The sequence below is a fragment of the Mus musculus genome, chromosome 19 (genome assembly GCF_000001635.26).
Source record: "Mus musculus strain C57BL/6J chromosome 19, GRCm38.p6 C57BL/6J".
Classification (NCBI taxonomy): Eukaryota; Metazoa; Chordata; class Mammalia; order Rodentia; family Muridae; genus Mus; species Mus musculus.
The window spans coordinates 5,547,927-5,572,415 of record NC_000085.6 but is presented as its reverse complement, the minus strand read 5'-3'; the positions used below and the strand labels follow the sequence as shown (position 1 = coordinate 5,572,415).

The 24,489-nt window shown below is 54.9% G+C and overlaps 2 protein-coding genes and 1 pseudogene across 8 annotated transcripts; 1 reads left to right on the top strand and 2 right to left on the bottom strand.

Moving 5' to 3' along the window:
• Positions 1-1,153: 1,153 nt before the first annotated feature.
• Ap5b1 (adaptor-related protein complex 5, beta 1 subunit) lies at positions 1,154-12,166 on the bottom strand. 3 transcript variants are annotated; one of them, XM_006531784.2, is made up of 3 exons: positions 12,081-12,166; positions 3,809-3,976; positions 1,154-3,712 (listed from the first exon to the last, which is right to left on the bottom strand). In XM_006531784.2, the coding sequence occupies exons 2-3, from the start codon at positions 3,956-3,958 to the stop codon at positions 1,232-1,234; spliced, it is 2,631 nt and encodes an 876-aa protein (XP_006531847.1). In that variant the 5' UTR covers positions 3,959-3,976; positions 12,081-12,166; the 3' UTR covers positions 1,154-1,231. The 3 variants fall into 3 exon arrangements, with proteins under 3 accessions (XP_006531847.1, NP_001348975.1, NP_001028620.1); NM_001362046.1 differs by lacking the exon at positions 12,081-12,166 and adding an exon at positions 4,333-4,392 and having other exon boundaries at positions 1,155-3,712; NM_001033448.3 differs by lacking the exon at positions 12,081-12,166 and having other exon boundaries at positions 1,155-3,712; positions 3,809-4,392.
• On the top strand, positions 11,841-23,279 carry Ovol1 (ovo like zinc finger 1). Of its 5 annotated transcripts, none has more exons than NM_019935.3 (4): positions 11,841-12,215; positions 18,645-18,862; positions 20,742-20,931; positions 21,163-23,279. In NM_019935.3, the coding sequence occupies exons 1-4, from the start codon at positions 12,116-12,118 to the stop codon at positions 21,456-21,458; spliced, it is 804 nt and encodes a 267-aa protein (NP_064319.1). In that variant the 5' UTR covers positions 11,841-12,115; the 3' UTR covers positions 21,459-23,279. The 5 variants fall into 5 exon arrangements, with proteins under 5 accessions (NP_064319.1, XP_006531739.1, XP_011246907.1 ...); XM_006531676.4 differs by lacking the exon at positions 11,841-12,215 and adding an exon at positions 13,088-13,111 and having other exon boundaries at positions 21,163-22,655; XM_011248605.3 differs by lacking the exon at positions 11,841-12,215 and adding an exon at positions 13,120-13,215 and having other exon boundaries at positions 21,163-22,655.
• Gm31166 overlaps positions 22,042-24,489 on the bottom strand; it is a 39,593-nt pseudogene continuing 37,145 nt past the window's right edge.

Sequence of the window (24,489 nt, the reverse complement as noted above, 5' to 3'; positions counted from 1 at the left end):
AACTTGTAAGAGCAGGGCTGCTGGGTGTGGTGGCGCTCGCCTTTAATCCCAGCACTAGGGAGGCAGAGGCAGGCCGATCTCTGAGTTCAAGGCCAGCCTGGTCTACAGAGTGAGTTCCAGGACAGCCAGGGCTACACAGAGAAACCCTGTCTTGAAAAACAAAACAAACAACAAAAAAGAGCAGGGGTGTCCCTTTCCCCCAAAAATGTCCTTTCCTCAGAACGACTGCAGCCCACAGTTATTCTCTCCCTCAGCACCAGCAAGAGCTGTGTCAGCACGTCCTGTCCTACTAGGGTCTTCTCAGGGTGAAGGCTGGGGACTTGCGGCTACTGCAGAGCTCTGTTGAATGTGGTAATGGTGACATGTGGCCATGGGTGACAAAACCCTACTCCCTCCCAGCCTGACCCCAGGAAGCCACTTCCGCTGGCTGACTTCCTCAGCTGTGTGAGCCCTGCAGAAATGTTTCAAAGACGACAGGAGGTAATGTGTGTGGAAAATACCAGCCTGGTGCCTGGCAGCAGTGATGGCCTCCATGAACCTGCATCCTTGGTGTCCTGCACATTTAGAGAAAGGAGCTGAAGAAGTTCTTAAGTTCTTCTTTTGTTTTTGTTTTTGAGACAGGGTTTCTCTGTGTAGCCCCGGCTGTCCTGGAACTCACTTTATAGACCAGGCTGGCCTCAAACTCAGAAATCCACCTGCCTCTGCCTCCCAAGTGCTGGGATTAAAGGCGTGTGCCACCACACCTGGCTATAGATTGGGTTTCCTAAGGGCTGCTATTAAAAGCTAAGTTTGGGGGTTGTTGTTTGTTTTGAACCAGATCATGCAGGCCCACCATCTGCTCAGAGCCAAACCTTACTGGCACACCCTGTACAGTTAGGTGCAACCAGCTCTACCCAAGAAAAGGCTCTCTAGTCACCCTATCCAGGCTGCTACCTTATGATCTGAGTTCAGCTGAGGCCCAACCTCAAGCTCCAGCCTTCATGAGAAGTTGCAGTGATCTTGGGCCAGGTCAGATCCTATGAGAAACATATTTTTCAGACTATCTGAGCAGGAATTATGGAAGGCTGCAGTACTGGGACTAGTCTGGATCTTGCTGGGGGCTTATGACCCAATCCCAGTAAGTCTGCTCCAAAAGAAAACAGGCCAGGAGGAGTAGTCTGTGAATGGGATCTTATGGGGCAGGAGCTACAAGAAGCAGGCACAGCCACAGTGCAGTCCCACCTGGCATTACTCAGTGGGCTGCAAGCCCGCGGAGGTAGTCCCCTACCAGGGGCAGCACAGCCCAGTCATCAGTCCTTAGGGCTACAGGCACACCATCCACCTGAGCTTTCTCCAGGCGCAGCAGCAGCATGGAGGCAGGAGGCAGGCGGATGGCTATGAGGTAGGTGGTAGGGGGCTGAGCCAGCACTACAAAGGGCTCTAGGTACTGGGACACCAAGGCCTCCAGGCCCTGCTGCCCAAGTGGACACCACACACGGCTCTCTACGCCCTTTGGTAGGCAGGAGTTCCAGAGCTCATCGAAGAAACGCAACTCAGAGCCCTTAGGGAGCCGGGGGAAAGGCAGGAAGAGGTCAGCAAAGTTCACAGACAGGGGTGGCAGGCGGGCATGGCACGTGAGGCCAGCGGATGTGCTGTAAAGGGCCCGGACGTGTAGGCGGGCAGGGGCTGGGCATCGGGGCTGCAGAAGCAGGTACAGAGGATGCGCAGGTTGTCCCGGACGCAAGCAGGGTATGTGGACAGCCTCCAACGGCTCATAGAGCTGTCCTTCCACACGGAAGCGCAGCTCCAGCGAGTAGACGGGAGCATCCAGTGCCTGCACCTGCAGACACAGCACCGGGAGCGGGCCTTTGGCCTGCTGAGGCCCCACACTCAACTGAATTGGGGCTGAGGTCTCCTGCACCATCAGTGCTGATGAGAAGCCCTGGTTCTCCGCCATTAGTGACGAGGCCAGTGCAGGTGCAGCCAGTGAGGGGCCCAGCGCCATCCCCAACTTGGAACTTGACAGATGGGACAAGAGGACATAGTATAGTCGGGCATGGTCCCGTCCGTCAGCATTCTCTAGCTGTCTGGCCAGTTCCTGCAGCAAGTTGGCCAGACCATCTCCCCCGCCTGTCCGCAGCAGAGCACGGCACACCCGCAGTAGGGCCTGGTGGAGGCCCCAGTCGGTGCAGTGCACAGCTGCAGCCTGTAGAAAGCTGAGTGTGGTACTCTGAGTGGCCCCCTCTGCCACCTTTGCCAGCATCTGCAGGTGCCAGCAAAGGGCTTCGCTCTCGCCTGGCCTGGCCACCGCCTCTTGGAGCAGCACCTCCCTGAGGGGCTCTCTCAGCTCAGGGCTTACCTGATCTAAGAGGTCCACAAAGTGGGGTGCCAGGGAAGGCCGAGCTCGGTACAGTTGGGCCAGTCCGCGGATCAAAAATGTCTGTACTGTGGAGTGTCTAGTCAGGCAGTTAGTAACAAGGTATGAGGCTTGGAAACAGAGAGTGGCCAAGGCCCGGGGACCACCATCCAGGGCTGCCCTTTGCTGTAGCCCAGCCAGCACCTCCTGTAGGAACCACTGTGGGCCCTGAGTCTGGTCTTTCTCCTCTTCCTCATCGTCAGCACAGAGCAGACACAGCAAATGCAGGCGGGCCAGGAGAACCGTTGGGTCATGAAGGAGACTGGGCATGAGGCCCCGGCACAGCTGGGGCCCCAACAGCAGCGGGGCAGCCTCTTCCCCCTCTGGACCTAGTGGGCAATTCTCGGGGAAGCTCAGGATGCAATGCAGGTAAAAGAGGTGTGTGGGCGAGGGTAAAGCTGGGTGCTGGGCTCCCAAGGTGAGCCTGCGGAGGAGCAGAGCTTCATCCTGTGCAGTGAACAGGGCCTCGCCAAAGGCCGCCTTCAGAGACAGAACTGAGTGTAACAGTGTCAGCTGTGCCGTGCCCAGCAGCCGAACCAGCTGTGGCTTGAAAAGCACTGGTGGCTGTCCCCGAAGACCCCGGAGGGCCCAGCCCAACAGCCACAGAAGTTGAGCCTGAGCCACAGGAGTGAGCAGATAGGAAGTGTCCAGAAGCTGGGCCACGGCAGCCTTCAGCTCTCGGGCGTCCTCGGGGCTGGGCTCTAGAACCGGAAAGCCACGCTCCTCCTCCCCAGCTGTGGGCCAGCTGGGCCCCTGGGGCTTAAGATGGGCATCCCATTCCTCAGCCAGGGTCCAGTCCCAGGGACAACTCCCAGTGGAGAAGTCCTCAGCCACCAGCAGGCCTTGCAGGCCAGCCCCAGACCTGGACTGTACCACCAAGGTGTCGTGTAGAACAAGGGCCAGAAGCAGGCTGACAGGCTGGATGGGACCTGTTTGCCCTGGGAGGCTCCGCAGCATCCCCAGGGCGCCGGCCAGCAGCCCAGGCTTACAGCGCTCAAGTTCTCCAAGGCATTCACAGGCTGTGGCCTGTAGATGGCGCTGTTCTGAAGGGGTTCCAAAGCTTCGTCCCAAGTCTCGGCCTGAAGCTAAGCCAAGAAGTAAGGGCAGAAGCCGGCAGGAAGCTCCCGAAGTGGGTCCGAGAGCATCTCCTGACACCAGGGCTGTAGTGGCTGCCAACAACAGGAGCCTCCGGAGAGCTGAAGGTCTTGTGGGCAGGAGGACAAGCGTGTCCAACAGGGAAGTGGCAGCAGCCTCCGCGGCAGGTGCATCAGGCCAAAGTTTATCAGAGTACTCCAAGCTCAGTGTCAGTAAGGAAACCTGAGATGGGGGATTTAAGAGGAACTCGTTGAGTTCAGCATGCGGTAGTATGAAGCAACCATATGGACCACGGCAGGGCACACGGGCAGGACCTACCTTGGTCTGCTCGCTTAGCTTTTCACTCCTTAGGTCACTCAACAGGTCGCGACCCAAATCCTCACCTTCGGCACCTGCCAGAAAGGCGGATGGGCTGGCTCGGAAGGCCCCCAGGCGCTGGGCCCAGGCTTCTCGACCTAGGGGCCCCATGGTCAGTCATCCACTTCTCTGTAAAGGGAAGAGAGCATCAGACACCGAGGCGAGGACGACGCGCAGGCCTTTACGGCCACTAGAGGGCGCCCAGGTCCTCCACCTTCCCGAGGGGCTGCTGTTACCCTAGGGCCGTCTTGCAGACCCCTCCCCGCCCCCCAATGCCTAGGTCCCGAGATGAACTCTGGAGGCTTCGGAGATAATGCCGGAAGCAACAGCCCGGGCCCCTGCAGGATAGGACCCGCAGGATCGGGGTGGGGGTGCCCAGAAGGTGCGTGCGGAGAGCTCATTAAGCCTCCCGCCTACGAAGGGCATCGAAACCACAGCGTCGCTCGCGCCCCTGGCGCCCGTGGTAACGGGTCGGCCTCTCTCACCGCTTGAGTCAGCTGCCGCGGGCGCTCGGTCGGCTCCTTCCGGGCTGGCAGGCTGGCGGCGCGGGCCGGGGCGGGGCGCGGCGCTCGGCGCGTGGGCGGCCGGGACGGGGCGAGCCCGGGGGCGGGGCGTAACGGAGCCTCCGCCTGCCACGCCCGCCAGGCCGGCAGGTGCCGACTCGCCGGTTTCGCCAGGTCTGAGTAACTGTCTCGCCGTGCAGGCCCCCTGCCCCGAAACTGCCGCAGGCACGGGCAGGGGCGGGGTTTGGTGGGCCGGGCTCCCGGTCCGCTCCCCGATGGAACTGCGTTCCCAGGCCCTGGAGCAGAACAGCGGCTTGGGCAGATCGGGAAGGCGGCCAGCGCGTCCCCCAGTCCTCCCGCCCGGGCCCGGTGACTGCGCGCTTGGCCCGGCTGCTTGAATGCGGGTCTTCGGGCGGCCGCTGGGTGGCGCGCGAGGCGCAGTCCCAGGGCAGAGCAGGAAGAGCAAGGCGTGGGTCACTGCGGGACCGGTCGAACCGGCGCCGCAGGGCTTGGCTTGGCGTCCTCAACGCTGACCTGGCGTCGGGGGTGCTGGGGGGGACCACCTCGCTCTGCTTGGAGGCGAGGACCCGGGGCCAGGGTCGCAGCCGGATGGTAGCTGCTGACCTTTGCCCGAAGTCGCACGGATTGCCTACAGGGGTCGGGCGCGCTAGAGTAGAGCGAGCAGGGCGGGACCTTAAGACGCAGCGAAGCCGAAACACAACGGGATCCTGACTCTAGGTGTGCGTGTTGGCGGGGCCTGGAGGGTCACTCAGCTCGTAACACACCTAATATGAACCGAGAAACCAAGGCTTGAGAAGACAACGGCCGGGCTGCCAGACTTCTGGCCAAGTAGTACACACGCTACCTACTAGAGTCCAGAGGACTGTATCTGGGCTTGTTGGCGAGTCCCAGGCTGTGGGTGCTCACTGGCCCGCTAGTTTCAGGGGCTCAGACCTTCTGTCGTCCAAATCTCATACTCACCGTCCTATAAAGCCTCCTGCTAGCCACTTTGAAGATGAAACACCTGAGCCCCCATTGCTAGCCTCTGGCTATTTCTTTGTCTTTGTCCCTTTGGGTGGCCCAAGTTCCTTCCTAGCCCCTTATCCTGACCTGGCTGCAGATGAGAGTGGTGAGGTAGGGTCCTAAAAAGAAGACTGCCTGGGCCCCCAGAACAAGGGTAGAAGAAGAGAGAATGGAGACATGGGGGCGTTGGGGGAGGCACGGGGAGCTAGAAGACCTGGTCTCTGCTCTTCTGGGCTCTGGCTCCACAGCTGACTCACAGGCGACAGCTCTAAACCACTTCCCTCTAGGTGCCTCAGTTTCCCCATCTATAAATTGGGAGTGATGACTCCTGTTTAAGAAGCTTTGGGGTGGGGCGCCCGGCTAATTAGGCCCAAGATGAAAGAGGCCAGGGTGAGAGCAGCCCTGGGCTGGGAAGGCAGGTTGGAGTAGGAGCCTGTCTGGTTGCCCTGTCTGAGGCCCAGAGGGCGCTGATAACTGCAGGTCTGGTGTCCCAGCTCTCGGTAGCCAGAAAGGATTATTAAACCCTGTTACAGTTGAGGGGAGGGGCTTCCAGGGGTCAGGGAGTCCAACTCTGGCTGTGTCCCAAGCTTCTGATGCTGTAGCCTCTGCCAGCCTCCAGCCTCCCTGGGCTTTGGTTCTTTGAGGTGGCATGTGTGGTTTCCAGAACTGTGTGTGATAGATGGATGTGTCTTCCTGAACTCACTAGGGCTCGTAGCCAACCCTGGGTGCTAAGGGTGGGTATCTGTCTCCCATGGGCTTTCAGGAGCCCAGAGAAGGTAGAGTCACTTGTACAAAACTCCAGGGCCTCTGTAAGGAGGACTGGGCTTCTGCTACATGCTCCGTCTGCTGCCCTCGCGCTCCTGATGTCCAAGTTCATGAATGGGCCCTGTTCTCATCTGCCTGCCCAAGTATCCTCTTAGGAGAGGCAATGTTTGCTTTGTCCTGGCAACAGACGGGGCAGACAAGAGGTGCCTTCAGCTCCTCATGAGGCCCTCTTGAGAGAGTGACCTGTTTGCCCTCACCTAGTTCCTCCTCTTCTGCATTTCCACTCCTCTCCATGCAGCTCAATTCTTGGGAAACCCTAGACATTAGGCTGAAAAGAGGAAAAGTTAATCCCCAGGCCTTGACTTTCTTATCTGTGAAATGGGGCCACAACAACCCCATCCAACCCCATGGCACTGGATCCTATGGATACAGGGATGCTTCGTAAATGGAGTCCACGGTACCAGGGCAAAGGTTGGGGAGTGGAAGGCTGCTGCCCGTGTACAGTTTTCCTTTGCAGTGATGAAAACTGTGCTGGCTAGTTTTATGTCAACTTGACATGAGCTTGAGTTAGGAGCCTCAGGTGAGAAAATGCCCCCATAAGGTCTGGCTATAAGTCATTTTCTTAATTAATAGCTGATGGTGGAGGGGCGAGCCCACTGTGGGTGGTACCACTCCTGGGCTCTAGAAGAAAGCAGGCAGAGCAAGCCATTAGGAGCAAGCCAGTAAGCAGCACCACTCCATCACCTCTGCATCAGCTCCTGCCTCCAGGTTCCTGCTCTGACTTCTTTCAGTGATGTGGAAGTGTAGACCAAATAAATCCTCAACTTCATTTTCCGTCGTGGTGTTCCACCCTAGCAATAGTAAGACAAAAATATTCTGGACTTAGGGGTGATGGTTGTATAATACCCTGAAGACTAAAACCCCCTGAACTATACATTTTGTGAGGATGTATGTTGCAGTACTATTAAAAATGGTATTGCGGGCCAGTGGAGGTACATGCCTTTAATCCCAGCACTTGGGAGGCAGAGGCAGGCGGATTTCTGAGTTCAAGGCCAGCCTGGTCTACAAAGTGAGTACCAGGACAGCCAGGGCTACACAGAGAAACCCTGTCTCAAAGAAAAAAAATGGTATTGGTTGGGCCAGCCATGGTGGCACACACCTTTAATTGCAGCACTCAGGATGCTGAGGTGGATCACTGAGTTTTGGGCTAGCCTGGTCTGTATAATGAGTTCTGGGCAGGCCAGAACTACATAGTGGGGCAGCAAAACAACAAAAGAAACAAAAAGGTGTTATTTTTAGCCTGTTATCCCAGGTACTCAAGAAACTGGGGCAGAAACTTCATGATCTGTCTACAGAGACCAAGGTCAACTTGATCAGCTTAGCTATACATTACTGAAACCAAAGTCCAACATCTTCAGCCACATAAGGAGTTAAGAGGCTAACCTGGACTATATGATGCCTGTCTCAACTGAGGGAGTGCAGGGGGATTGCTCAAGTGGCTGGCAAAGGAGCCCATCAGCCTGTTCTGAGGGGCAGCTTCTACTGTAGGGCTGCTGTGCTCCAGGCAAAAGTCAGAATCTCCTGACTCTCAAAGGCAGAGCTAGAGCTAGGAACCCAGTGTTACCACTGGGGAAACTGAGGCCCCAAGAGGGTAGGTGACTTGGCCAAGATCCACAGGCACAAACTCTTTTCTGTGTCTTCTTAGCATGTTCCTCCCATGATCCCTTGTGCTTTAAAACTCCAGGTTCACAACCCCTTCCCTGTTGCCATCCTATCCTGGCTTCTCCTAAGGACTTCCGTGAGAACAGGAAGTCTAACTCTAAACACTTTCCAGTGCCTGTCCTAACTCCCCGGGCTCCTTGGGATGAGAACTGAGCACCAGTTTGGAAAGCATGCAGGGGGCACACTGGTCCTTGCCTGCTGTGGCTCCTCTTCCCTTCAGCCTCCTGTCTTCCACACCAGCAGGTGATGTCAATCGAGACACAAGACTCATAGCTTGGTTTTCTCTGTGACTCAACCCGCCATCTCTTACATGGACCATCAAAGTAGCTCCAACACAACCTTGGTCTCTTTACGGCCACTTCCCTGCCCCTGCTCCAGTCTGCACATCACAGGTCACAACATGGCCCCCAGCCTTCAGCTTCCCTCCCTCTCAGCATCCAGCCACCATGGCTGCTGGGAGCTTTGGGCGCACTCTAGATTGGTTCTCTATCATGAGCCTTGGCCCCAGCTTTTCCTTCCACTTATGCTCTTTGTCCAGCTGCCTCCACCTCCCATCCAGACTTCAGCAAGCCCACCTGCCATCCGTCACCCTAGTTAATCCATCTTTAGAGCAGTAAAATCCCCAGAACTAGAGCGTAGTAGACACTCAAGAAATACCTGGGAGATGAGCTAAGAGAGGAGTGAGTGGTGTTTAGCAAATGGAGACACAGCAGGAGTGTCTCAATGCTCACACCTTGTCTATCTCCAGGGTGCCAATGATCTAGAGCGCGATGTCTCTCTCTCTCTCTCTCTCTCTCTCTCTCTCTCTCTCTCACACACACACACACACACACATATACACAAATGTGCACACGCACACACGTAGGAGTGTGTTGCTAGCATACGGCTCAATGGGAAATTGTTTGCTGAGCAAGCATGGGGACCTGAGTTCAGATCCTGGCACCCATGTGCACCCATAACCCTGTGCCACAGGATGGAGACAGGGAGAGCTCTATCTCTGGCGATCATTGCTCAGCCAGTGTAGCTAAAACTGTGAGTTCTAGGCCTAGTGAGACCCTATCTTTTTCTTTTCTTGCTTTTTTTTTCCTTTCTTTTCTTTTTTGAGACAGGGTCTCACTATATATAGACCAGGCTGGCCTTGAACTCACAGAGCTACACCTGCCTCTGCCTCCCAAGTGCTGGGATTAAAGGCGTGAGCCACTCCCATCCCGACCCCTGACAGAGCAACACTGTCTTAAAAAACCTTAGGTGTAATAGCTGTAGAATTGCCTCACCAGTCAGAGCTCTTGCTGCTAGCACGTCAGGAGGACCTGAGGTTAATTCCCAGCGCTCACATGGCTGCTCACCCCATCTATGACTCCAATGCCACTGGATTTGATGTCCACTTCTGGTCTCCTCAAGGACCAGGAACACATGTGATACACAGACATGTATGCAGGCAAAATGCTCACACATACAAAATAAATAACAATGTAATGACGATTCATCCCATGAACATGGATCTCACTGGAGCCGCAGCAACAGCCAGCCAGCCAGCCCAGGCCGAGCGCCCTCGCTCCTGGACCTTGCTCAGCTCACTATGACTCTCTGGACCTGTAGAGTCACTGGACTGACTGGGCTGGCGTCGCCCATTTCAGTTCCCACCTGACTTTCTGGACATTCAACTTGCTCTCTGATTAAAAAAAAAAAAAAAAAAAAGGCTGGCTTTGTGTTCACGGATGCCGGTGAAGGCTTCACAGTAGACTCTGGGCACTCTCCTGCCATGAGGCGGCACATGAAGAAGCTCAAGAAGTACTATGTAAACCCACCAGGCTGCCTTTAATCTCTGCACTTGGGAGGCTGAGGCAGGTAGATCTCTGTGAGTTCAAGGCCAGCCTGGTCTACAGAGCTAATTTCAGGGCAGCCAGGGCTACTCAGAGGAAAGCCTGTCTAAAAAAAAAAAAAAAAAAAAAAAGCCAAGTTCAGCTGCGTCCCAATCAGTGCTGATGTCCCCGGATTTATTGCTAAAGATAAGCATACAGTAGGTGCTCAACTAATGTTAGTTACCGAGCAAGGTCCAAATCAGAGTGAAAGGGGGTACAGAAGTGTGGGCTATGACAGACGGCTCTCTGGGGACAGCAAGGGGAAGTGGCAAATCTTAATGGCTCAGAAGAGTCCTGTCACCTTCCCAGGAAACCCGGGAGGTGGGTGGGGGGGTGATAGGATCCTCCAGGAACAGACTTAAGGCCCTTGATCAAACTCAGTCTACTTCCTGCTCAGTGAGGAGGGGGCTAGTGTCTCTGCAGGGCTGCCCCAAGCTGTACTTTCTCCTCATCCACCCCAGGGAGTTCACAAAAATATGGGGAAATATATGGGGTCTCTACAAGTCCTCCCACGTTTGAAATGTCCTCTGCAAGTGACTGCCTCAGAGACCATATTAAGGACTTCCCTCTCAACTACTGTGCGTGTGTGTGTGTGTGTGTGTGTGTGTGCCAGCACGCACCAGTTCCATACTGTGCCATGGGTCAGAGAGCACCTGAGGGATCAGCTTTCTCCCTCCACTCTGTGGGTCCTGGGAGCTGGACACAGGTCTCCCCACTTACTGGCAAGTACCTTGTGACTCACATGGACAGCCTTTCTTTTAGTTCTTTTGTTTTGCTTGAGACAGGATTTCACTATGAAACATAGATTGGTTTCTAACTCAGTTTCCCTACCTCAGCTTCCCACAAGCTGGGATCACAAGCATGAACCGTATCCACCTGTGACTCCTGACTTTTGAACTGTGTGAATTAATTTATCAGACTAATTTCCTCACAGTCTGTTCCGGCAAACATTTAACACTATGTGAGACAGGTGTACTGAAGTCTGGAGTCTAAAAATGTTAGCAGCCTTTAACTGCAGGTTCCATCCCTGCCTTTAATAGGTCAGCCAGTAAAAGCAACCCAGCACGGCCAAAGTGTCATAGTGTGGCTCACACGAAGGCCACGGAACACTCTCAGTTCAATGGGGGTGGGGCATAGCTCCAACTAGGCCTGCTGAAGAGTACAGCAGGGTGGAGGGGGAGCTGCTTGCTGATCTCCCACCCAGGGAGGACACTGGTTGCAACAGGCAAGAGGACTGTGTCAGATCTCACTCAGCTGGAGTCATTATCCCAGAGCCTCTTCCAGGTTTTCAGAATCTGAAATCCGGCTGTTTATGACCAGGAGAGTTTGGGCGAATACACCCGCCCATATGCCAAGGTGCTGGCCTGGGTTAGGTTGGACTCAGGGCAGTTTAATCGCCCTCGAAACCAGAAGGCAGGCTCCAGCTTTGGATTCACAGGCGCATCCGAGCCTCCCGGTCCACGCGCACCTCTCGTCTCGCGTGCCTTTCCGCAGGAACCCGGTGCCCAGCAAATACCTCTCCGCTGAACCAAGAATTGCTCACCCTGGCCTTGGGGATCCCTGGCCGCTGGGTTCGGGCCCGGACCGCCGGTTCCCGCTCCGCGGCTTTGTGCCTCTCCCGGCGCCCCGGGCGCGCCAGGCTGGGCCCGGACCTGTTGGGCCAGTTTTATGTCATCGCCCACAGAGCGTGCGAGCGCCGGTGCAAATAACGTTGCCCTCCCCTCCCTTTCCGTGCCCGCTCCCTCCGAAACTCTAGTTTGCAAACGTGAGCACGCTGGGCAGGGGAGGTCCGGGGCGGGCCGGGTGCTTCTGGGTGTGGGGACCGGAGCACGCCCCCTAACCCTGCCCCCGTCGTGCCACCCCGCCCGGGCCGCGAGGCCACCTCACCCGCAGCGGAATGGAAACCGGTTCGACAGGTAACAAATAGGTGGGTTGTCACCGTTATTTCCCAACGCATGCGCCATCGCTCTCTCGGCCACTCCAAGCTAATTAGATCAGATCAACACCCCTACCCCACCCCCGCCCGAGCCACCAACACACACCGCCGCGAGCCAATAAAGCGTGAACCCGTCCGTCCAGCTCGCACTTGAAGACTTCGCGAGCAGCCGCGGGGACGCCAGTCGAGCTAAAGGACGCTGGCTTAGCGCTTCTGCGATCCCGGTGCACCTGGCTGCACCCTCTCTGTGGACACCGGCGACCTTCGGCGTAGTTGGAAACGCCACGCGTGGTCCCTGGTACACTCTGTCCTAAGAACGTGGACACGCCTCGGCGACTCTTTCCTTGAACTGTCCCTATTCCCGCGCCTCAACCCCGATCCGGTGGAAGAAAAGGTGGGACGACCACACGAACTCGACTTACCAGAGCGAACCGCGCCGGGCCAGGAGGAACTGAAGATGCCTCGCGCGTTCCTGGTGAAGAAGCCATGCGTCTCCACGTGCAAGAGGAACTGGAGCGAGCTCCCGGACGAAGAGCGCGGCGAGATCTACGTGCCAGGTGAGGCGCCTCGGGCTCCCGGCGCCGGGAGGGCGGGGCGCACGGACCAGCGGTCGGCGCCGGTCAGTCGAGCGTGGGGACGCAGATTCTCGTCGCGATTCGACCCCCGGCGCTGAAGGAGCGTGGGTGGGGGAAGGGGACTCCAAACCGAGGCTTTGCCGCTCTCAGGCCCGGGATCTCCTGCCCGCGCCGCGCTACAGGGGACGCAGTGGGGTGTGTCACCGCTCAGGCGACCTCCGGCTCTCGTGTCGTAAATCCAGAAAACCCGGGCTTTCATGAGGCAGGAGAGGAGCACTGGAGCGATGCCACTTTGGAGGGGAGGGCCAGGGAATGGAAAGGAGCAGAGCTGGAGTTTCCGCTGAAACTTGGGCTACATTGTAAGAGAAAACTTGGCCCCATAACTTTGGTGGTATTGAAATGAGGGTCCAGATTCAGGACCACCGAATTTCCCTGGACTCCTGCCTGACGGTCCAGGAGCTGCTGGGAAATAAACCCAATGTACCTTGCTTGCCTTTGAGACAGTCCCACCTCGGTTCAGCTCGTGGAGGACACTAAGCAAAAGATGGTTCTTAGAGCCGTAAGGTACTCCAGGAAGCCAGTGTACCTAGTTTATTTAGGGAGGACGCCTTGACAGCCTGCACGTCAACTTAGAATTGAGTTGCTAGAATTGTCTCTTCTTCCAGCTGCATCTTCCTCTGAGACCCTAGAAAACTTCTGCCCCCTCTCTCCCAATACAAAACTCCCCTCCCCTATCTTGGGGGGTGGGGCAGGAGCCTACTGCCCTGCGCCTCCAAGGGGGGAGGGGGAGGCGGTAATTAACCAACCGACTTTGACCCTTGATCTGCAGGTTCCCTGGCTCCACCCAGGCTTTTAAGAAAGCAGGGGAAATGAGGGTGGTGAGTGAGGGGCCCTGTGCGGGTTCTTGCCTCAATTTCCCTCTTGGAAAGCTGTCTTGGGCGTAATGGTGTTTTGTGTCAGACCGTCCAGGATCCGATGGCTGGTAGGATGTTTTATAAGTGAACCTTACTAAGGAGCTGTATGGCTACTCTGAAGGCTGCTTAAAGGAGGGAATGGGCCAGAAGGCCCTAGAATCTCCAATGTGGAGGAGCAGGAGGTAAAAGCCCTGAGGTGTGGGCTTGGGATTTTGTGATTTCTGCCTGGCTGTATGTTCTGGCCGGTGCGCCACCTCCAGAAGGGCTGCTGAGGGACACAGCCCGTTGGTTCCTCGCTCCGGCCTCCTCCCCATCCCGTGTTTGGCGTGCTGCTTAGGTGCTCCTTGGGATCTGATAACCTGAACTTGGACTGTGCTAAAGGTGAGCTTGTGTTAAGCCAGGCTCAGAGTGCTGTTGTTTTTAGTTTTACTTCCCATCCCAGTCAGTAACAGACCGTCCACTGACTTTCAGCTAGTTCAAATTATTAAGACTTCCTTGGGTTCTAGAAATTCCCCCTGCCCCCCTGAACAGATCCGAGGGACATGAAGACCAGAGACCTGGTCCCATGGCCTGTCCCATTAGGTGGATAGTCAGTGCCACCTACGACTGCTGTCCTAAGGAGGTGCTTCCCTCTCTCAGGACTGCCCAGGGCGGAAAATAAGCTCTTGTAAGAACCCCCTCATCGCTGAGTTGAAAGAGACTTGTGGGTAGGAGCGGCAGGGCTTAATTTTCCTTCCTGTGTCAGGTGGTCCCAGGAGCTACAGTTTTCCCCACAGTTTTGGAAATAAAAAGGGGAATGGAGCTGTTCTATGCTTGGATGCCTCAGACGGCCGGAGTGCAGGGGGTGTGTTCTGTCTCCCGGCTGAGCCATTCCACCAGCAGCCAACCATGGTCCCAGGAGCTGGCTGGGCACGTTTACCCTACCTCACACAGCATGCTTTGACCAGCTAAGCAATGACCCCGTTCCCAGTGGGAGGGCTGGGAGTATGGGAGTCTGTGAGTTCTGACCTCCCCTCCAGAGTTTACTACATACTGAGGATGCTGGGCTGCTGGGCCTGACCTGGGAGATACCCCTCACCATCCCTTCACGATCCTTCCCACAAGCTTCCAGAGTCATCTCCCAGGACAGTCATGGCCATTCCTTCAGCTCTGGGGAGAGCTGGTAGCCCGCACCAGAAGGCAGGCAAGGAAGGCAATGACTCCGTTCTCCACCAGCGCAGTTCGGGGACTCACTTGGCTCCTCCCCACCACCCACCACCTCTTCTGGTACTGGACTCTCTACTTGGTTGTTTACTCTGGTGACAGGAAGGATGGTGGGTTATTATTATTTTTAGAATGAAACAGGCCCTTGTAGCTGGGGGTCGAATACCATTCCTGCTCTATGGGAGGTTCAAGGACTTGCCTTGGAGCCATTCCTCTAAGGCTTGTCCTTGATGAGTGAAGTCACAGAAAAGGAAGGGACCTAGGGACAGACTGAGCCTGAAAGCTGGAACTCCAGGAGAATTCCAGGTGCCTCTTCTAAGCTCCAGGTCCCCCTCCTTCCAAGCCTCCCCCTGGCTAATAATCTGGCTCGCTGACCTGTTCTGGGAGCACAACACATGCCCAAAGCTCGGAAGCTAGGTAGGGTGTGCACATCTGTAATCCCCATACTTGGAAGGTGGAAGCGGGAGGATCTGGAATTCAGACAGCCTCTGCTACAGAACAGCCCTGAGGCCAGTCCTGGCTATCCGAGACCCTATCTCAAAAAAAAAAACAAAAAAACAAAAAACAAAAAACCCAAAACAAACAAACAACCCTACAGGCTAAAACCCAGGCTAGCCAGGCTGCAGTGCAGGAGCCAGGGTTCCTCCAGATAACGTGGCCCAGCTTGCCACTGCTGCTAGATAGTGTAGGAACTTGACCACTCCTTTCATTGTTTGAGACAGACAGAGTCTTACTGTGTAGTCCTGGAACTCACTCTGTAGACCAGGAGGCCCTGGAACTCAAAGATCTACCCTTCAAGACAGGTTTTCCCTGCGTAGTCCTAGATGTCCTGGTACTATTTTGTAGACTAGGGTGTCCTTGAACTCAGAGACCTGACTGCCTCTGACTGCTCTTGCCAGGTTGAGTAGTCAGGCTGAAAAGTCAGCTGTGGGCCGCTGCTTCATGTAGCATTGTGGGAAGCCGAGCTGCTTTCAACAGCTGCTGAGGGTACTGGGCAGTGAAGGGGTCAGCTAGGTTCTAGTTGCCCAACCGTGGCTGCAGTAAGGCAAAAGCTGTCAAACTGTCCCAGAAAAGACGGTGAGGACAGCATTCTAGGCTTGTGGAGAAGAGGGAGCACCGCTTAGCCACCGCCTGTGTTTGTATCATTGTTCATTCGACAGGCAACATAAGATAGACAGGTGGAGCCTGGCCGGCCCGTGCTGGCTGAGAGAGTGAAGTGATGGACGCCACAGGAAGTACAGCTCTCATCCCATCAGGGACAGACGGGCCCCTCATCCTCTAAGAACCAAGAGTTCAGTCCCTTCAGCACAGACACTGAATAAAATGAAGGCGGTGGGGACAGGGAGCAAATCCTGCCTGGAGAAAGCTGGCGTTAAATAGAAGGGCCACATGAGGCTGAGGGACAGGCCTGTCCCAGCCCTGTAGCATCTGCAGTTGGCTGCAGGTAATTGCTAGCTGCCCTGCAGGTCTGAGGGAGCTGAACACAGGGGACCCAGCCCCTCCACACCATTGTACAAGGCATCCTACAGCGGACATACATTTAGAACACAACAGTTGGTCTACATGCACGCCCCAGTACCTGCATGATCAGCTGGGGACCCAAACGTTCATGCATCCGCACATGAACTTAACTTGTTCTCCCCAGAAAGCTGGGGGTTCAGACCTCGTGGCTATCTCTGTCTTGAGGCCTTTTGTAGGCTAAGACTTGCCACTGCCTGATATTTGGGCCAGTGGCTGAAGGGAAGCCCTGTGGAGGATAAGGTAGGAGATGGCCATTGGACAGGCTGCCTTTTCAAATCTGGTCTGCTGTTCCTGGCCCGCTCTGTGATATCTCCTGGGTAAAGGCAACAGGAGAGAATTTACCAGCCCCTGAGGGAGGAGGGCGAGGGCTAGCTGGGTTATCCTTGCCACACTTGGCGGCTGTGGGCGGAGGCAATGAGTAGTAGCCACAGTGGTCACTGCCTTGCCGGAAACATCTAATTAGGAGACAGGAGCGCTGGCAACACCCAACCAGTTTTACCTCCTGCCATTCAGTGATACTCGGGATAGGCGGATGGCACACGAGTGGATACTCCCTGTGCATGCGGCCCTGGTGGAGGCGCTTGTGGAGGTGGCAGGGAGACAGGTTTGGTGAGGTGGGTAAGTTGAGGCAAACATTCCCACCCTGGCAGACTTACCAGCCCTTTGCTCCAGGTAGACACAGCATGGAGTGCCCAGCCAGCCAGCCAGCCAGCTCTGTCCTGTCTGCAGTCCTCAACAGCCTTTCCAGGTTGGTGTGGAAGAACAAAAATGGGCAAGGGCCACTTATCTACAGTGGATCCCTCAGACTCCTAACTCAGCTTCCCTTCATGGAGCCAAGGAGCCAAGTGTGATAGTCGCCTCACAGGCTGCCATGCCGCCCTCTGCTGATCCCACATCATGTGGCTGGCTTCAGAAGTCTCACCCATACCAACTCAAACTGACAGACTGAAGGTGGAAGAGAGGTCCATTTTCTCTACTTGGGTTGAAAAGTGGAAACTGTCAGCTAGGCGTGGTGATGCACGCCTTTAATCCCAGCTCTTGGGAGGCAAAAGTAGGCAGATCTCAGAGTTTGAGGCTAGCCTGGTCTACAAAGCAAGTGCAAGTCCAGGATACCCAGGGTTATTACACAGAGAAACCCTGTCTCAAAAATCAACCAACCAAACAAAACCCACAAAGGAAAAAAAGAAAAGAAAAATGGAGATTGTTATCTAGCCTTAGACTTTCATCCAGGTCTGTCTGGTGAGTGGGTACGAGAGCCACCACTACTCTGACCCCACTCCACTGGTCCCAGTACTGGGTGCCACACAGGTCCCAGGATAGACAGACCCTTCCCTGAAAGCTGGACTCAAAGCTTGAGCCAAGCACCAGTCAGTGCGGCTCAGAGAGAGGTGGGATGTCAGCTCCAGTGACAGGCCAGGGCCAGGAGCTGGTGAATCAGCTCCGAGGATGAGGTGTCTCATTAAGGTCCCCCCACCCCCCGGACAGACGGACGCCAGCGCTAGAAGAACGGGTTCTGGGCGGCAGGCGGGTGCATTCTTCTTCTGTCAGACCTTTGTTGTGTTTTGAGGGGGCGAGAACTGGGCCTCTCCCGAAACTCAAGTACTTTTATATTTATCTTCCCCCACAGCCCTGGCGGTCCCCCAGAAAAGGTGAGGGCAATATAGCCTGGGCCTGGGTCCTCCCCCACCTCCGCTGCCGTCTCTGGTTTGGTAGAGTATTCAGAGGGCCTAGCTTGAGGCTCTAAAATCCCAGTCTATCCAGCTGATGGGATTCATCCATCCTTTCTGGACTGGACCCCCTCTTGATTTTTACTTCTGAAACTAGGAAACTTCCTAATTTGTGTTTTTAAGTGCAGAGCTTAGGTGGGACTACTTGGGACATTATACTTGTCCCAGTTCTGCTGGCCTTGAGACTTAGGGCCTATGTTTCTTCGTCCAATGAGGACCGGAGCTCAGGGTCCCAGCCCAGCCTTGCAGCCCTGGCCCGTTTAGTTTAGTTTAGTTCAAGGTGTTTGTTGAGGGGAGCGGCCTTGTCACAGGGCTGCCAGGTATCGGTGATGCCACGGCACTGCCGGAGGGCGCCCAGCCTGCCTGCCTTGGTGAGCGGTCCCGCAGTGGGGGAGGGTTGTGTAAGTGCTGGGCAGGGCGCCCGCCTGGAGACTGTTACGAGCATCCACCTGCTGCTCTCTGACCTCCTCCCTCCCCACCCACCTGGCCTGTTTGCTGACAGAGTCCCAGCCTGAGTCCTGAAGGGCTATACAGTACAGTAGCGTGATTGGCTAGGTCAGAGAAGGAAAGGCTGGGACCACCCAACCCATCTCTGCCTATCGAAGAGGCCCACCAGGGTCCAGACTGCCAAGGGACCCTTCAAGGACTAGAATGAGTCTCAAGGAGCGTTCCCTGGCCAGGGCCTCCAGTGGTGCCCTTTGTCCCTAGAGTATGGACATGCTGGAATCCAGAACGACTGGCCCAGGTGGGGCAGGTGGACACTTAGCAGCACAACAATTGGCAGGGCAGCTCAGTCCTCCCAGTTCCGCTAAGACGAGTTACTCAGGGGGCAGTGGCTCTTGGCTGGCGTCACCTGTAATTACCTTAATGGGACAGGAGGGAGGCGCAACATCTGATGGCCTAGGGGCCCGCCCTGCTCTGCCACATGCCTGCAGCTGGAGGCAGGGAGGCGGCAGATACCAGGTTTTCCTGGCTTGGGAATCTTCCTGGAACCCTGATAGATCTTTTCTGCACCCACCCTCATCTAGCTGTTCTTCTCCCTCCAGTCAGCCTCGGCTTCTGCCCACCACAGCCCTACCGGGAACCAGAGGCATCGGTGGCCGAGCCTCCTTCCTGCCCCCTGGCTTTGGACATGAGCCTTCGAGACTCCAGCTATAGCGTGGCTCCAGGGCCCTGCGTGGTGGCCCAGCTACCCTCTGAAGATGTGAGCCATCTGACAGATCCCCAGAGCAGAGACCAGGGCTTTCTACGAACCAAGATGAAGGTAATAACTTTCCTTCTGTCTTGAGGTCTCGGGGCACGGGTAGAGAGCCGTGTCTAACCCACAGCGACGACACAGGAGGGACGGAGCTGAGTCCTAGATTTTGACTTTCGCAGACTCGTTTAGCCAGAGCGCATGGAAGAAAGACATGAAGTGACAGTGTTTAGCCTTTAGGGTCTGGATCAGTCTCATTTTCTGGCCGGCTTGCAGCTTCCTATATGGGCTGTATGGAGCAAGAGGTCTGACTCAGTGGGGTAATTAGCATTCCTTAAAGCATATGGAAGTGACCAGGGCAGGAGCAACCCCTACCCCACCCTCAGCCATGCTCAGCAGCACCACATGAGGCAGTTCAGATGGCCTGTTGTGGAGGAGAGGAAGCAGTCAGCTGACCGACCTGGCTGGGTCAACACTCCCATAAGCCCCAGGGCCTGAGAGCACCTGCCAGCAGAGATGTAGTGGAAGGGTGTTCCTTTAGGGCCATCCCTCATGACAAAAGACTAGATGTAGCTAGAAGGAGGGTGATGTCCCTTCCCTTCATACACACAAAGAACAGGGGCGAATAATGGGGGTATGGAGGGAGGAACAGACTTAGATAACCACAGGAGGCTGTGATTGGTCGTTGCCAATAGGGCTCTCCTGGCCTTCCAAGCTACACTCATCCTCCCTTCCCACCCTCCCTGCGCCCCTCAGACCTCTACAGCTGTGGAAAGCAGAGCACAGGCCCGGACAGCAGAGATAGACTAGATCCTGACCTTAACTGGCAAGAGACAGGGATTCCCTCGCGTGCCAGAAGCAGGCTAGAAGGACGTGTGGTGTGACAGGTGCCCAGGATCCCAGGCTTGTGGCAGGCCCCTGACAGGGCCCAGGCAATCACTGGATGTGAACAGAGTTAAGGAGAAGGTCTGGCCACTTGGCCACAGCTTTGAGGTCACACCTAGGATGCTGCAGCAGCTACTCAGAGCAGCCCTGGATCAATTGTGTCACCAGCGATTGCCTCGCTTGACCCAGACAAGGAGCAGGAGGGCAGTAGATCTGGAGCAAGCCCTGCAGCGGGCACGGCCGTGACGTTAGCCTCCCACCACTGCATGAACTTGAAAGTTTCCATTAAAAAAAAAAAAAACTGAGCCGGGCAGTGGAGGCGCACGCCTTTAATCCCAGCACTTGGGAGAGAGAGGTGGGCAGATTTCTGAGTTCCAGGCCAGCCTGGTCTACAGAGTGAGTTCCAGGACAGCCAGGGCTACACAGAGAAACCCTGTCTTGAAAAAAAAAAAAACAAACAAAAAGAAAAAAATGATGGAGCTGGAGAGATGGCTCAACAGTTTCCCAGTTCTCTTCCAGGGGACCCAGGTTCAATTCCCAGCATACACATAGCCCATCTCAACTGTCTGTAACTCCAGTTCCAGGGGAAAAGACACACCTCTTCTGGCTTCCATGGGCTCTGGGCAAGCATGTGCTGCACAGACAGATACATGCAGGCAAAATAAACATATATGTATGTATGATTTTTTTTTTTACAAAAAGAAAGAAGAATACCTCTAAGGCTGGCAATGTAGCTTAATGGCTTTGCATACACAAAGCCCTGAGTTCAACTCTCAGCCCCACATAGACCAGGCATGGTGGCAGCTCCTGTTACCCCAGCACTTGGGAGGTAAAGGCAGGAGGACCAAAAGTTTAGGATGACAACTTCAAAAGGGCGTCTCAGGAACCCAATAGGAAGTTGGACCAATAACCCAAGGTTCTTTGCAGCTTTTCTTGGCAGATGTCACAGGCCACGATCGTGGGGCCTGCTTTTCTTTAGGGTATTGTGGGGTGCAAGGAGCGACATGCCAGGCTTTAATTCAGCTTTCTAAATATATGCCACAAATAATGTCTTCATTCACAGGTGACCTTGGGGGACAGTCCAAATGGAGACCTTTTTACCTGCCACATCTGCCAGAAGTCCTTCACCCACCAGCGCATGCTGAATCGACACATGAAGTGTCACAACGACGTCAAGAGGCACCTCTGCACTTACTGTGGGAAGGGCTTCAATGACACCTTTGACCTCAAGAGACATGTCCGAACCCACACTGGTAAGTAAAGAGGGATGCCCCCGACCCAACTGGAACCTGAAGGCACACCCTGGATCTGAGGGAAGAGCCCTGAACTCATACACAGACTCTTTTGATTCCAGAGGCACTCAGGAAATTAGCGGGTTTAGCCTTGGTCACTGCCAGTATCGTGTCCTGACCATTCTGTGTGGATGCTTCAGATAGGCTCCATAGTTTCTGTCAGGTCCTGATGCTGACCCCTGTTGTCCATAGGTGTGCGGCCCTACAAGTGCAGTCTGTGTGATAAGGCCTTCACTCAGCGCTGCTCTCTGGAGTCCCACCTCAAGAAGATCCACGGAGTGCAGCAGAAGTATGCATACAAGGAGCGCCGGGCCAAGCTCTACGTGTGTGAGGAGTGCGGTTGCACATCCGAGAGTCAAGAGGGTCATGTCCTGCACCTCAAGGAACGCCACCCCGACAGCCCACTGCTGCGCAAGACCTCCAAGAAAGTGGCTGTGGCTCTGCAGAACACTGTCACGTCCCTGCTGCAGGGCAGCCCCCATCTCTGAGCAGCACAGGCCCTGGGAAGGACCAGGTTCACTTCCCTGCTGCCCAGCCATTCACCTTCCTGCAACCTCTTGCTAGAACACCAGTGACTGGGACCAGCGCTCTAACACCTCACTCCAGGCACACTTGCACAATTGGGCACTGACTTCTGCTCTGTTTGGGGAGTCTGTCTTACAGGCAGAGCACACCCTGAGCTTGGGACCATAGGTGTTTGTGTCCCAGCAGGAGTGAGGACAAGTGAGCAAGAAGAACCACTTACAGAGACAGGCCCTGTTTCCTTGCAGCAAAACTTTGCAGATGTGCTAAGAGGGGGTCCTGAGTACAAGATGGGCAATGGATTCCCCTGGAGAGCAGGATGGAGACACCAGCAAAGAGCATCCCGGCAAACAACCGCAGTGGTGCTGGCAGCGGCCCTCGTGCATGCAGGGCTAACTCTCAGGGTTCCAAGGGCTCTCTGCCCTTTCATCAGAGACCCACATGTGAACAGCCGCGTGTATGTCACACTGCTCTGTGTGTGATTTCTTCACGTGTGCATGTGCGCTCTTGGTCTTTCCACTTATTGCCTCGTTCGTAAGAAACCAACCATAAGGTGCCAAGGAGGTTTTATTCCTTTTTTTTTTAAAGATGACAAATGTACAGATGTTAGTACAGATGTTAATGTACAGATGTTAATATATTTTTGGTGCCCACAGTAAGACTCAGGGGGGGAGCTGGCTTTTCTCCACCCCCACTGGTTCTATTTATCCTGGACATTTCAAACCTCCTCTGTGCCTTGGTCCTGGGGTGGTTTTGCAGACCCACCCTGTTCTCTGAGATGTTTCATTAAAGACCTTCCTCCTGCTTTGCCCAGAGATGGACTATTCCTCCTGTCCTTCCCGGGACAGTGCCTCTCCTCTTTCTTCCCTCCCTGGCTCCACACCCTTCTCAGGGCCCCAGTTTTCCTGCTAAACCTGATGACACCTGACTGCTCGGGTGTGGCCGGAGGCTGACGGTGGGTCCTACTGATGCTCCTCAAGCAAATGGGATGGCGATGGCGATTCGACACCAAGTCTAAGTCCACATCTGAAGTACTAAGGCAAGGGCAAGAACAGGCTGGGAGTCTAGGTGTTTTTCTTCGCTAAGTCCGCAAAATTTGAGGCAGAATAATAATCCACATACCAGAAACTTTGAGAGGCTAATAAAACTTCTCTGTTGTCTTACTTCTGTTTTCCAAATGCCTTTGAACCGAGTAGCTCCTCTGAGGGAGGGAGTCTTTGTCCACTGGTGTGTCTGGGTATCCTGCTGAGACCAAAAAGGGCTGTGGGTCAAAAGGGTGTATGTCTCGTGCATCCGAGGAGTTATAGCCAACCTGAAGAGAGTGAAAGACTGAGCCCTAAGACATGCAGGCTGGGAAGCCCCTGAATGCCAAACAGTCCCACCTCCCCCACGTTACTGATGTCATAAGCACACAGGTGCAGGATCTGACCCCAGCCATGGGCTCACTCGAGAGAAAGAAATCTTCTAGACTATCTCTGAACTAAGCATGGCTGATCTGAAGGCTTGCTTCACTTTTCCTTATCGTGTCTGGGCTGCTGCACTCTGAATGTAAGAACTCACCTTGTCCAGAAGCACTGTGTTGGCATCTTTGTGTCTGTAAGCTCGTTGCCAATCTGGGGCCATCATAAGCTTTATGTTGTCTGTCTTGTTTTGTAAGCACCCGTCCAACTAGTAAAGTGAGAGAACTAATACTTTCTGTATTTCTGGGGTTTTGTTGTTGGTGTTTTCCTCTTGGGCCTTTTTTTCCTTCACGCAGAGAAAACATTAAAACAATTGCTGCTTCTTGCCAAACCTTTCCCCTTCTCAGTTGCCTGGGTTTATGTCAAGGCAAGACTCTGACCTAAACCAGGGTATGGAGACAAACACCTTTAATCCCTGCACCCAGGAGACAGAGAGGCAGATAGATCTCTGAGTTTGAGGCTAGCTTGGTCTACAGAGTGAGTTCTAGGCCATCCAGGGGTACACACACCCTGCCTTGCCCTGTCCTGAGCTGGGAATTGTAAAACATCCCATAGTTCCTTAAACAAGTGGATGAGAAGCTGAAGGTCAGACTTGTCTACTCAAAGTTGTACGGTGATGTGCGATCCAGGCTCAAAAGAACAACAACAAAAAAGCGCTTTCCCCAACTAGAGGGAGAGAGCAGCTAGACCTCAGGTGGCCAGTGTCTGCTGCTGGCCAGTGCACCCGCTCTGCTGCAGAGGGTGGGAGGAGGGGCCTTTCCTGGGATACCTTCTTCTGCTTGATGCTTGTGCATCCTACTGAGGGCCTCTGTGGGCTTAAGGCCTTTAGCCCTTGGTAAACACTTGGGCACTTATCCTCTTTCCAGAACCTTGCCAGGGTTGAGTCAGAGGGAAAGAAACTACACCCAGAGACGGGGCCAGTCAGATCCTAGGGGTGACCACACAACAGTACTTGTTGATCCCTGGCACAGTGGACACACTTTCCACAGATGACTTTCCACCCCTGATTCTCCAGCCAACCTCAGGTAGAGTCTGTCATTGTCCCCAAGCCCAGTAAAGAGAAGGGAAGTCTCACAACTAGGAGTAGAGTCAGATTAGCATCATCTAGCTCGACCTTGTTTGTACCCAGAAGCCCCTGCATACTGCCAGCAGAGAACTATACACGGCACACTTCAGGCAAAGTTAGTGAGGCGATGTGGGCTCCCCACTAAAAACGTCAATGCAGTTTTCAAAGTGTGGTCTCAGCTGGACATAGTGGCACACACCCATAATCCCAACACTTGGAGGCTGAGGCAGGAGGATTCAGAATTGGAGGCCAGCCTGGATAGCAGGATTAGTGGGAGAGAGCAGGGTCTGAAATTCAAGTCCCTTGATAGGAAAGGGGGTCAGTGCTTCCAGGCCTAAGACAGAGTTGGATGGAGATGCTGCTGAACAGAGAACGCAAAGAGAAGACTGCAGGGTATGGACCAGTTGGAAGGCTCTTCCTGGCTCTCAGAAAGCAAACCAGCAAACAAAACAGGATGGGGAAGGGTCACTG

Bases quoted from the DNA above. Each gene is read 5' to 3' on its own strand.
- Ap5b1 (XM_006531784.2), bottom strand. From the start codon at position 3,958: ATGGGGCCCCTAGGTCGAGAAGCCTGGGCCCAGCGCCTGGGGGCCTTC. The intron at 3,713-3,808 runs GTAGGTCCTGCC...CCCCCATCTCAG, and splicing joins AGCTAAGCGAGCAGACCAAG to GTTTCCTTACTGACACTGAG.
- Ovol1 (NM_019935.3), top strand. From the start codon at position 12,116: ATGCCTCGCGCGTTCCTGGTGAAGAAGCCATGCGTCTCCACGTGCAAG. The intron at 12,216-18,644 runs GTGAGGCGCCTC...TTCTCCCTCCAG, and splicing joins CGGCGAGATCTACGTGCCAG to TCAGCCTCGGCTTCTGCCCA. The intron at 18,863-20,741 runs GTAATAACTTTC...CTTCATTCACAG, and splicing joins TTCTACGAACCAAGATGAAG to GTGACCTTGGGGGACAGTCC.